At 44.8% G+C, this 12740-nt stretch overlaps 1 protein-coding gene across 1 annotated transcript in view; it reads right to left on the bottom strand.

Moving 5' to 3' along the window:
- Positions 1-6599: 6599 nt before the first annotated feature.
- Positions 6600-12740, bottom strand: part of LOC137380947 (tumor necrosis factor-inducible gene 6 protein-like) — a 28502-nt gene continuing 22361 nt past the window's right edge. Inside the window, exon 6 of the mRNA XM_068053357.1 lies at positions 6600-6641. Coding sequence (XP_067909458.1) covers positions 6619-6641 — 23 coding nt within the window. The 3' untranslated portion in view covers positions 6600-6618. The remainder of the gene's footprint in view (positions 6642-12740) is intronic.

A 12740-nucleotide genomic window follows, 5' to 3' on the forward strand; every position in this document is an offset into this window, starting at 1 on the left:
TCCCTCTCCCTCTTTCTCCCCCCTCCCTCTTTCTCCCCCCTCTCCCTCCCCCCTCCCTCTCCCTCTTTCTCCCCCCTCCCACTCCCTCTTTCTCCCCCCCTCCCTCTTTCTCCCCCCCTCCCTCTTTCTCCCCCCCTCCCTCTCCCTCTTTCTCCCCCCCTCTTTCTCTCTCTCCCCCCCTTTCTCTATCTCCCCCCCTTTCTCTCTCTCCCCCCTCTTTCTCTTTCTCCCCACCTTTCTCTCCCCCCCTCTTTCTCTCCCCCCCTTTCTCTCTCTCTCCCCCCCTCTTTCTCTCTCTCCCCCCTCTTTCTCTCTCTCCCCCCTCTTTCTCTCTCTCCCCCCCTCTTTCTCTCTCTCCCCCCCTTTCTCTCTCTCCCCCCCTCTTTCTCTCTCTCCCCCCTTTCTCTCTCTCCCCCCTCTTTCTCTCTCCCCCCCTTTCTCTCTCTCCCCCCTCTTACTCTCTCTCTCCGCCCCTCTTTCTCTCTCCCCCCCTTTCTCTCTCTCCCCCCTTTCTCTCTCTCTCCCCCCCCCTTTCTCTCTCTCCCCCTCTCTTTCTCTCTCTCCCCCCCTCTTTCTCTCTCCCCCCCTTTCTCTCTCTCCCCCCTCTTACTCTCTCTCTCCGCCCCTCTTTCTCTCTCCCCCCTCTTTCTCTCTCCCCCCCTTTCTCTCTCCCCCCCTCTTTCTCTCTCTCTCCGCCCCTCTTTCTCTCTCCCCCCCTTTCTCTCTCTCCCCCTCTCCCCCCTTTCTCTCTCTCTCCCCCCCCCTTTCTCTCTCTCCCCCCCTCTTTCTCTCTCTCCCCCCCTCTTTCTCTCTCTTTCCCCCCCCCCCCCCCCCCCCAGCACCGCTACCGCTGGTCTCCCCGCGCTGCTCTCCCCGCCCCCCACGCTGCTCTCCCCGGCCCCATCCACTCTCTCACTCCGGCCATTGTATTCTGCCATGTGTTTGTTAGGTTTCATCTCTGTGATTCTTTGAGCAGCGCCATCTTTAGTCCTGGCACCTGCTCCAGTCGCAAGCTGTGACGTTTTCGTGGCACATGCTGTATTTGCGCATGTGCCAAAACAGCGCCACCTACCGATCGCGTTGTCAACAATTGCGGTCTTTTAACTACCCCAATATTAACTGGGATAGTTTTAGTGTGAAAGGAATTGAGGGAGCAGAATTCTTGAGGTGCATTCAAGAACTTTTTTGTCCAGTATGTAGCAAGTCCAACAAGAGAGGGTGCAGTTTTAGACTTAGTTTTAGGAAATGATGATGGGCAGGTGGAAGGAGTGGCAGTGGGAGAGCATTTTGGTGGTAGTGATCATAATTCAGTCAGTTTTAACATAATTATGGAAAAGGACAGAGATAGAACAGGAGTTAGAGTTTTCAATTGGGGTAAGACCAATTTTACTAAACTGAGGAGTGATTTAGTGAAAGTGGACTGGAAATAGCTGCTTGAAGGTAAATCAGTGTCCAAGCAGTGGGAGGCATTCAAAGGGGAGATTCAAGGGGTTCACAGTAAACATGTTCCCACAAAGAAAAAGGGTAAGACGGCCAAATCTAGAGCCCCATGGATGTCAAGGAGCTTACAGGGTAAGATAAGGCAGAAAAGGAAAGCTTATGTCCAACACCGAGAACTCAATACTACAGAAAGCCGAGAAGATTATAGAAAGTGGAGGGGTGAAATCAAAAAGGAAATTAGGAAAGCGAAGAAGGGCATGAAAGAATATTGGCAAGCAAAATCAAGGTGAACCCAAATATGTTTTATCAATATATTAAGATAAGAGAATAACTAAGGAGAGAGCAGAGCCCATAAAAGACCATAGAAATAACCTATGTGTAGGGGTGTAAGGTGTTGCTATTGTTCATAATGAATACTTTGCGTCTGTCTTCACAAAAGAGGGGGATGATGCAGATGTTGTAGTTAAGGAAGAGGGGTGTTAAGTATTGGATGTAATAAACATAGGGAGAGAGGAGGTATGAATAGGATTAGCATCCTTTAAAGTTGATAAATCACCAGGGCCAGATGCATCCCAGGCTGTTAAAAGAAGCAAGAGAGGAAATAGTGGAAAGTCTGACCACCATTTTCCAGTCTTCACTGGATACAGGTGTGGTGCCGGAGGATTGGAGAACTGCTAACGTTGTACCTCTGTTTAAAAAGGGGGTGAGGGATAGACCAAATAATTACAGGCCAGTCAGTCTAACCTCAGTAGTGGGCAAATTATTGGAATCTATTCTGAGAGACAGGATAAACTGTCATTAAGAAAGGCACAGGTTAATAAGAATAGTCAGCATGGATTTGTTAAGGGAAGATCTTGTCTGACCAACATGATCAAATTTTTTGAAGAGGTAACAGGGAAGATAGATGAGGGTAGTGCCATTGATGTGGTCCACATAGATTTTAGCAAGGCTTTTGACAAGGTCCCACATGGTAGACTGGTGAAAAAAATAAAATCCCATGGTATCCAGGGAAATGCAACAAGTTGGACACAAAATTGGCTCAGTGGCAGGAAACAAAGGGTAGTTGTTGACGGGTATTTTTGCGACTGAAGCCTGTTTCCGGTGGCATTCCGCAGGGCTCAGTTCTGGGTCCCCTGCTTTTTATGGTATATATTAATGATTTGGACGTAAATGTAGGGGGCATGATCATGATGTTTGCAGATGACACAAAGATTGGCCGTGTGGTAGGTAGCGAGGAGGATAGCTGTAGTCTGCAGGAAGATATTGATGGTCTGGTCAGATGAGCAGAAAAGAGGCAAATGGAATTCAACTTGGAGAAGTGTGAGGTGATGCATTTGGGGAGGTCAAACAAGGCAAAGGAATACACGATTAATGGGAAAATACTGAGAAGTGTAGAGGAAGCGAGGGACCTTGGAGTGAATGTCCACAGATCTCTGAAGGTAGCAGGACAGGTTGATAAGGTGGTTAAGAAGGCATATGGAATCCTTTCCTTTATTAGTCGAGATATAGAATATAAGAGCAGGGAGGTTATGCTGGAACTGTATAAATCATTGGTTAGGCCACAGCTTGAGTACTGTTTGCAGTTCTGGTCACCTCATTACAGAAAGGATGTAATTGCACTAGAGAGCATACAGAGGAGATTTACGAGGATGTTGCCAGGACTGGAAAAATTCAGCTATGGGGAAAGATTGGATAGGCTGGGGTTGTTCTCAGAACAGAGTAGGCTGAGGGGAGATCTGATTGAAATGTACAACATTTTGAGGGACCTGGATAGAGTGGAGGTGAAGGGCCTATATACCTTAGCAGCGAGGTCATTGACTAGGGGGCATAGATTTAAAGTGATTGGTCGAAAAATTAGAGGGCAGCTGAGGAAAAAGTTTTTCACCCAAAGGGTGGTGGACATCTGGAACTCACTGTCTGAAAGGGTAGTTGAGGCAAAAACCCTCAACTCATTTAAAAGGAGTATGGATATGCACCTCAAGTGCTGTAATCTGCAGGGCTACGGGCCAAATGCTGGAAGGTGGGATTAGAACAGGTGGATAGTTTTTCGGCCAGCACAGACACGATGGGCTAAGTGGCCTCTTTCTATGCCTTAAACTTTCTATGATTCTAATGCTGCGTTCCTTCAGTGGCACCAGAGGGTTTGCTAAGAGGGATCCTCTGAAATGATGCATTGAAAGAAAGATGAGTAGCCATGGGACATTTCCCATCAGGTTGCTGCCCGAGAGATGTTCCATGCTCTTGAGAATGTACACTCCCCACTTCCACCCCGTCACCTCCACACACATCTGCAGAAACAGTTAACATACCTTGGAGGGGCAGACATTGAGCTAGGGAAGTCTTGTTATGGACCTGGGAAACATGCAAATGTATCTCCAACTTTCTCTAACTTATTTTAAGACTCTCAAGAAACCAATATCTAACATTGCAACATATTGCCTAACAATCAAGTAAACTTTTTTTTTGTGAGAACATTGTGGTAGTCATTCAAGTGTGTATTTTGCTGCCTCACTGAATGTTTAATTTCAAACTTCTTTCCCAAAGGTGTAGACACCTTTTTAAAAACATAATATAAAGTATATCCAAGCAAATTCTGATATGCAAAATGTTGGAAAAGTAGCTGTGTGAATATCAAAGCTGAGAGTATCCAATGCAACAAATTAGCCAATATATTGATATTAATAAGCTGTGCTGTGAATGTCACATATGATAATCAACAAGTAAGGGGCCAAATATCAATCCTCTGATCATATGGAACTGTGAACTTTGTGCAGATAATATAAAAGCAAATAATCTGATGTCATGTTGAAAAAATTCAAGTAGCTAATGGGAAGAGGGGTAATTACAGCTTTTTTAGTAATTCCAGTGTCACTCCCATCTTCCCTCTTTATTTCCCAGTTTGGCTAGCTTGCTAGATGCAAAATATATTAAAAATAGTTTAGGTGTCACGCACCGAGTGCATGTTATATGTATTGCTGCAAATTACTCAAATACTTCATATTGGGCACCATTATAATGATGAATGCACTTCAATCAAGCAAAGCAACTTGACTTGAATTAAATAATTTTGTTTGACGTACAATACATCCCAATTCATTGGTAAGTATGCTACCTTCTTGCAGAGCCTACGGATTGCTGATCCCAGTATCCATACATCCATATATATTCTCAGGCTTCAAACTGATAATTCTGGTGTAGTGATGCCAGCTTAGAACATGCCCCTGGCAGCCCCTGAAGAGAGAAAGAAATAGCCAAAAGTTTGGTCAAAAAGAAAAGATTTTAACTGAGGTGTTAAAGGAGAAGCGGGAGTTGGAAAAGCTTAGGGGTTTAGGGAGGTAGTTCTGGAGAGCAAGATCAGCATGGTTGAAGGCACAGCCACCAATGTCAATGCAAACTGTTGCAACTGAAAACAAGGAGTAACATGTGCTGTGGATAAAGGGGAGCATGTTGACATACTGTACTTGGATATCCAGAAAGCATTTGACAAGGTGCCACATAAAAGGTTATTGCGAAAAGTAGGAGCTCATGGTGTAGGAGGTAACAATATTAGCATGGATAGAAGATTGGTTGGCTGGCAGAAAACAGAGAGTATGCCTAAATGGGTCCTTTTCTGATTGTCAAGATATGATGAGTGGAGTCCCGCAGGGGTCTGTGCTGGGGCCTCAACTTTTTACAATTTATATCAATGACTTAGATGAGGGGTGCAATGGCATGGTAGCTAAATTTGCAGATGACACAAAGATAGGTCGAAAAGTATGTTGTGAAGAGAACATAAGGAAGTTGCAGACCGATATAGATAAGTTGAGTGAGTGAGCAAAAATCTGGCAGATCGTGTATAATGTGGGAAAATGTGAAGTCGTTCACTTTGGCAGGAAGAATAAAAAAGCAGAGTATTTCTTAAATGGGGACGACTGCAGAATTCCAAGGTGTAGAGGGATCTAGGTCTTCCAGTGCATGAGTCACAAAATGTTAGTATGCAGTTGCAGCAAATAATAAAGAAGGCTAATGAAATGCTGTCCTTTATTACGAGAGGAATTAAAAATAAAAGTAAGGATGTTATGCTTCAGTTATACAGGGCATTGGTGAGACCAGATCTCTAATTCGGTGTGCAGTTTTGGTCTCCTTATTTAAGGAAGGATGTGAATGCGTTGGAGGATGTTCAGAGGAGGTTTACTAGATTGAAACCTGGAATGAGCGGGTTGTCTCATGAGAAAAGGTTGGACAGACAAGGCTTGTTTACCCTGGAGTTTAGAAGAGTGAGGGGAGACTTGATTGAAGTATATAAGATCCTGAACAGTCTTGACAGGGTGAATGTGAAGGGGATGTTTCCTCTTGTGGGTGAGTCCAGAACTAGGGGGCACTGTCTGAAATTAAGGGGTCGCCCTTTTAGGACAGAGACGAGGAGAAATTCTTTCTCTGAGTGTTGTGTGACTTTGGAATTCTCTGCCTCAGAAGGTGGTGGAGGTGGGCTCATTGAATATTTCTAAGGTGGAGGTAGATAGATTCTTGTTAGGCTAGGAAATCAGAGATTATCGGGGTTAGATGGGAGTGTGCAATTCGAGACAGAAACAGATCAGCCATGATCTTATTAAATGGCGGAGCAGACTCGACGGGCTGAATGGCCAACTTCTGCTCCTAATTCATTTGGCCGTCTGGTAAACTATTCACCCAGGCTAAGCTTTGTGGAAAATAAAATAAATAATAGGAATGTGTCATGCAACACATCATTTATTGTTATGCCAGTAGTGAAAAGTAACAATCCTTTTTGATGACAAGTATTTTATGCAATCAAAATTAAACAAATTAACTCCAACCATTGTGTTTTGCTTCTCAGTAAAATCCAACAATGGACCATTAAGGTAGTAACAGTGAGATACTGCAATATTTGTAAATTATTCCCATTTAGTGTAACTTAATTACAGCAGCAATATAAATGATTTCAGAACATTATGAAAGTTTTAAACAACTCAAGTTTTAACTATGATCATAAAATAATGTTGACCAGCTATCACATTTTATCTATGAAAGAAGTTACATGATCGGCAAACAGTGTTGTATTTGATAATCTTGTGACTGGTGAGTCCTGTACTGTTTTAGCACTATGCAAATCAACACTGAAGTGACTGTGACCAGAACCAAAGACAGGACAAATGGAAAACTGGATACAATAGTTGTCTTCTAAGCAGCAGTGTCTTGCAGTTCTGCAAAGTATTTAAAGAATTATATTTTAAAATCAGTTACATAACCATTTGAAACATATTTTGAATTTTCAAATAACTAAATCTAATGAAATACTATATAATAAAGTCATGAAGGTAATTTCCCTTGATGGAAAGTACCAAATAATTACATACTGAAAGATAAGCAAGTGAAGGTAATAGTGCTATAAAAGGCAAGACATAACTGCACATTCTGCAAACTGCATTTCTCAATTTGCTATGCTTTTTGATAACATAAGTCTGGAAGCTGTTGTTAATGGACTACTGAGGAGTTATCTGAAGAGTACTAGGTGTTGTATGATTGCCTTTAAGAATGATGTCCCTTTAAGATCTTAGTATGCTAATAAGCCAAGTACCAGGATGAGTCATGTGACTTGGAGCCAGAGTCACTCTGCAACTGCAGCCTAGTGGCAAGTTCTGTAAATAGTTATAATAACAGTTAGCTGTTAATAAATTTGTTTTGAGCTCTTCAACCAACTGGACTCCATGAATCTCATTTATGTTGTATCAGACAACATAAAAGAACTCATTACACTAGGGTCCTTGAATCTTACAATGGAGTGTTTCCTGACAATGCAGAGCATGTGCAGAACGATCACCGATGTCATCAGTGCGTCCAAACATCTGCCTGCTTGCCAGTATGGGTCTGCGCATGCGCGCATCTACGTCATCACATAAAGACATCAGACATCATGACCTCCGAGTGTTGCTTCACTCCTCAATGGCCAGGATCACTGCCTCTATCTCTTCTAGCAGTACACTGCTCCCTCCCAAAATCAGTATCTCAATCGCCGTTTCTCTTCCCTGCTCCCTCCCACCGTGCCAGTACTGGGTAGTGTTTGTGTTGTCAGCAAACACAGCCATTTTACAAAACCAACTGTTTAGCATATGATTTACACAGTATGCAAATTAAAGATTGGGCAGTATTGTGTCATGAAGATCCCCCCCAAGAATAAGGCATATTAATTTTGTCACAAGAACATTAATTTTAAACTGCTGCTGGAGTGGAGAGATGACTTGTTTAAAGAGATCAGCAGTGGCTAGAAAAACATTTGCACACTAAGAGACAGTGCTTGAAGAGACAAAAGAATTGCTCCCTGATCCAATTAACCCAAATGGATTTTGATCATCAGACACTGAATGTGTAAGAGAGCCAGCACTTCAGGATGTTTAAAAAGCAAGTCACATGACTAACCTGCTGGCCCAGGTCTGGTTTTGAACTGTTCACAGGACAGCTTGGGTCAGACTGCAGATTGCAACTGAACTTGGAAGAAGACAGCCTCTCTCTTGGCTAGCTCCCTCTCTTTCTCACTAATCTCCAGATCCATTGAAGTCACTTAAACCTCAAGAGAGAAAAGACTCCTCCATCGAAACAAGTTTTAAAGCGTGCACTGGGCCCCAACGAAATGGCAAGACTTACTGGCAACCAAAGACTCTACATCGAACTCAAAGGATCGTGAATAAAACCCAGCTATTGCCTCAAACTTTTCCCCTTTATTCTTTCTACTTTTTCTGTCTCTATCTGCGTGTGTGTTTATCGCGTATGCATGCTAGCGTGGTCATGTCACATATTCATAGTTGTTAACCGAATTAGAGTTTAAGATGAATAAACTTCCACCTTTCTTGTTTAAATCTAAGAAAACCTGTCTGATTGATTTCTTTGCCTTACAATTCGAAAGCAGTGAACAAGGATTCACCGAGGAGGAGATAAAAACACAGTGTTATTAAAAATTAAACCCTGTTGCGGTTAAACCAGGCAAAGGCTGAGAGGGAACCACTAGACCCCTTTCTCACTTAGTCGTAACAACTGGTAGGACAAAAAAGGGCATTGGTCACCTCATTGATGCACCTGTGTGTTGCAGACTGCGAGATGCCACCTATGTCACCTGTGGATCCCTGGAAGGACGCACGAGCAAAAAAAATCAAATGCAGCAGTCACCTTGAGCTGAATTTTACAGACCCCAGATGTTGGTGGTCGTGGCAGGGTTGGTGGGTGCAGAAATAGAGGTATGCAAAGGAAACCTGATGCAAGCCCGAATTCCGGACCCGAAAGTCTGACCCAACCCGACCCAAACCCGACACATGTCATCAGGACATTGGTAAAGGCCTGCTATCCGACCTGACCACGACGGGATCCGATGGCATGTGTCGGGGTCGGGTCGGGCTTCCGGGTCCAGCATTCAGACTTGGGTCGGGTTTCCTTTGCAAGCTTCTAGGCAGAAAATGCCTCCAGCAGAGGCCTGCTATGGGTCTCGACACCGGGAAGTCCTGGCCCAATATTGCTGACGATGGCGAGGCCTTGTGGTGGCCCCTCCCACCACTTGACGATGGGAGCCTCATTTAAATATTGAAATGTATTTAAATAAACAAATTGGTTACCTTTCCACTTCCACTGCCTGGGGATCCAAGGTGGAACACTGGTGGGGAAGGGGGAGCAGGTAAGTTTTTCAGTATGGTGGGGAGTGCGTGGGAGCAGCGCAGATTAATTTCCTTTGTGTAGGGGACAGTGGGAAGGGGTAAAGTTTAAAGTTTATGAACTTTGGGGGGAATGGACAGGTGCACAAGGTAAGGGTTTTGGGCAGGGGAGAGGGCAGGGAATCAATTCTATGGTTATTGGTGGGGGGGGGGGGGGAGTGTGGGAGAGGGTCAGGATCAATTTGTTTTATTTTTATAAAAACACTATCTTTAAATAATTAAATTGAATGCTAGGGCTCGAAGACCTTTAAAAATGACGTCACACCTGTGCAAAGGCTGCTGATGCCATTGCCGGGGATGGACCACCCGCCCCCTCCACTTCATCGAGGTGGGCGGTCCAGCCCGGTTATTTAAATGAGCCGTCGTGCCTAATATCCAGGCTGCCATTGTTTACGTCAGCCCCTTGAGTGCAACTGGCATGGGATTCCCACGGAAGGTGAGTGGCTGCAGGTGATGCGGCAGGATGCTACAAATTTCTGTGGCCATTTCAAGTGACATCCTTAGGCTTCTTTGGCATTGCCTGTCTGACATTTGTAGGTAATTTGTCCTGGTCCTGTAGATGTGATGACGTGCCATTGTCCGTCTTCGATAAGGATGTTCCTGGATGTTATAATTCGGAGCATCCTCACCTTCCTGTTCTGCTGTTGCTGGCACTCAGACTTCATGAGTTGAGGGAAAAGAGCCCTCCTTAGTCTCTCCCTTTGCTCTTCTTCCCATGGTACTCGACAGATTGGGTCTATGAGACCCATGTCTCTGTGGCTTTTCTGAACAATAAATAAGTAGAGTGTGGCAATTCAGCCTTCTTTTGCCAGTGAGCTGAAACATCAAGGCAACGATCAGCCTCTTGATATCTGCCTTCAATTTGCAGCCAGGTAGAAAACACACCCACTGTCATTTGTCTCCTCCCACTCTCCTTGCTATCCTTGAGTGTCTGCGTGTTTTCCATTATTGTTGGAGAAAATGGTGTGCGTGAATTCAGGGCATGTCTCCCCATCATAAAGCTCCTCCTGCAACCTTCCAGCTTGAACCCATCACCCTTGAGTCACCCAATGTTACTGTTATCCTCCCCTCCGTAACCATTGAGCCTCCCCATTACCAAATACAGTGTAATCATCAATGTATTCATGCCATCCTCCCGCAGTTACTACTCCCCTTACTATCGACATGCCGACTCTTACCCTTGAACCTCCTCACATCGAACTGACCATTGTTGCCGAGTCCCGTTCCCCTCCATATGCAGCTGTTGGATAGCCACTCATTAGTCTTGACCTTCACCCCTACGGAATCCATTTGCCCCATTGACTGTGATGTTCTCTCTGCTAGCCAGCACCCTCAATTTGCTCTACAGCACCCCGTCGTTGACAGCCCTTTCCAAATATCTTTGCGCTGTAATGCTATAATCCACCCATCTCCCCGGCAGCCGACAACATGCATGTTCTGCATCAACAGCAACTGTTCAACACCTTGGATGCTCCACTCCACCCTTCCCTGGTCCCCCATGCACCTGATCATCCCCACTCTTCCAACCCCAAGTACCCTGCCCTGATCCTCCATGTAGCCTCCACCATGCCTTCACCACCATCCCCTGAAAGATTCACCCTTGCTGTTGTTGAGCCTGGAGGCAAACATCCATTCCAATGATGATGGCATTAGTTTTGTGGATGAGTTAAAGAGAGAACAGTACAGACCTGAGTCTCAACTGCACAAATCTGACTGCTGAATGCCACAGTGAAACAATCATGAACCGGGGGACACGGGAATAGCACTCGCCGTTCACTTAATCTGGCAGGTAGGATTGAATTGTAACTATGCATTCGGTAATGAGTATTGATGTTATTTAAATGAATGCAAATCTGCAATCCGCCACCGTGCTGGGGGAACCCCACAATGCCACAAACCTGCCGCCGACCTAATTTCTCTAAAATATCCCACCATCAGGAATCTGAAAAAAATGCCTCCCACCTAATTATATCACCCGACACTCCATCAAATCTGCTCTTGCACAGCCCGTAGCATTCCACCCCATATTTTTGGGTCACAGGGTGCGATTGATCATTGCAACAGAATCTGAGGGATGTTTATTAGGCATTTTAATGCTAAGTTCAGTCACTTTAAATGGAGTTAACCAATCATGCCAGCTTTGACCATGGCAAATGACAAAGTTACTTTTTAAAATTCTTTCAGGTGATGTGGGCGTTGCTGGCTAGGTCAACATTTATTACCCATCCCTAATTGCCCTCGAGAAGGTGGTGGTGAGCCGCCTTCTTAAACTGCTGCAGTCCATCTGGTGTAGGTACACCCACAGTGCTGTTGGGAAGGGAATTTTAGGATTTTGAACCAACGACAGTGAAGGAACGGTGATATAGTTCCAAATCAGGATGGTGAGTTGTTTGGAGCGGAACATGCAGGTGGTAGTGTTCCCACGCATCTGCTGCCCTTGTCCTTCTAGGTGGTAGAGGTCATGGGTTTGGAAGGTGCTGTTGAAGGTGACTTTGTGAGTTGCTGCAGTGAATTTTGTAGATGGTACACATTGCTGCCACAGTGCATCAGCGGTGAAGGGAGCGAATGTTGAAGGTGTTGGATGGAGTGCCAATCAAATGGGCTGCTTTGTCCTGGATAGTATTGAGCTTCCTGAATGTTGTTGGAGCTGCACCCATCCAGGATTGGGGAGTCAGAAGGTGAGTTACCCGCCACAGAATTCATAGCCTCTGACCTGCTCTTGTAGCCACTATACTTATATGGCTCATTCAGTTCAGTTTCTGGTCAATGGTAACCCCCAGGATGTTGATAGTGGGGGATTCAGTGATGGTAATGCCATTGAATGTCAAGGACAGAAGGTTGGATGCTCTCTTGTTGGAGATGGTCATTGCCTGGCACATGTGTGGCACAAATGTACCTTGGCACTTATCAGCCCAAGCCTGAATGTTGTCCACGTCTTGCTGCATTTGGGCATAGACTGCTGCTGTATCTGAGGAGTCGCGAATGGTGCTGAACATTGTGCAATCATCAATGAACATTTCCACTTCTGACCTTATGATGGAGGGAGGGTTATTGATGAAGCAGTTGAAGATGGTTGGGCCTGGGACACTACTCGCAGGAACACCTGCAGTGATGTCCTGGGACTGAGATGGCGTCTGTCCAAGACAGACCTCCTACAATCACAATCATCTTCCTTTGTGCGAGGTATGACTCCTACCAGCGGAGAGTTTTTCCTGATTCCCATTGACTCCAGTTTTACTAGGGATCCTTGGTGCCATACTCGGTCAAATGCTGCCTTGATATCAAGGGCAGTCACTCCCAACTTGCTTGCATCTTCAATAGGTTTCCATAAAGTGATTATAATTAGCCTCCATAATTCAAACTTCCACGTTTACATTGGGAAATCATTTCAATTGTACAAATAGCAGAAATCATTTGCCATTACCATTATTGTCAATTATAAAGTTGAATTTCTAGTGGGGAGGCGGTGGCGTAGTGGTATTGTCACTGGGCTAATCACTCAGAAACTCAGGGTATTGCTCTGGGGACATGAGTTCAAATCCCACTGCAGAAGGTGGAATTTCAATTCAATTAGTAAAAAATCTGGAATTAAAAAGCTAGTCTAAT

This window comes from Heterodontus francisci, chromosome 20 (assembly GCF_036365525.1).
Source record: "Heterodontus francisci isolate sHetFra1 chromosome 20, sHetFra1.hap1, whole genome shotgun sequence".
Lineage (NCBI taxonomy): Eukaryota > Metazoa > Chordata > Chondrichthyes > Heterodontiformes > Heterodontidae > Heterodontus > Heterodontus francisci.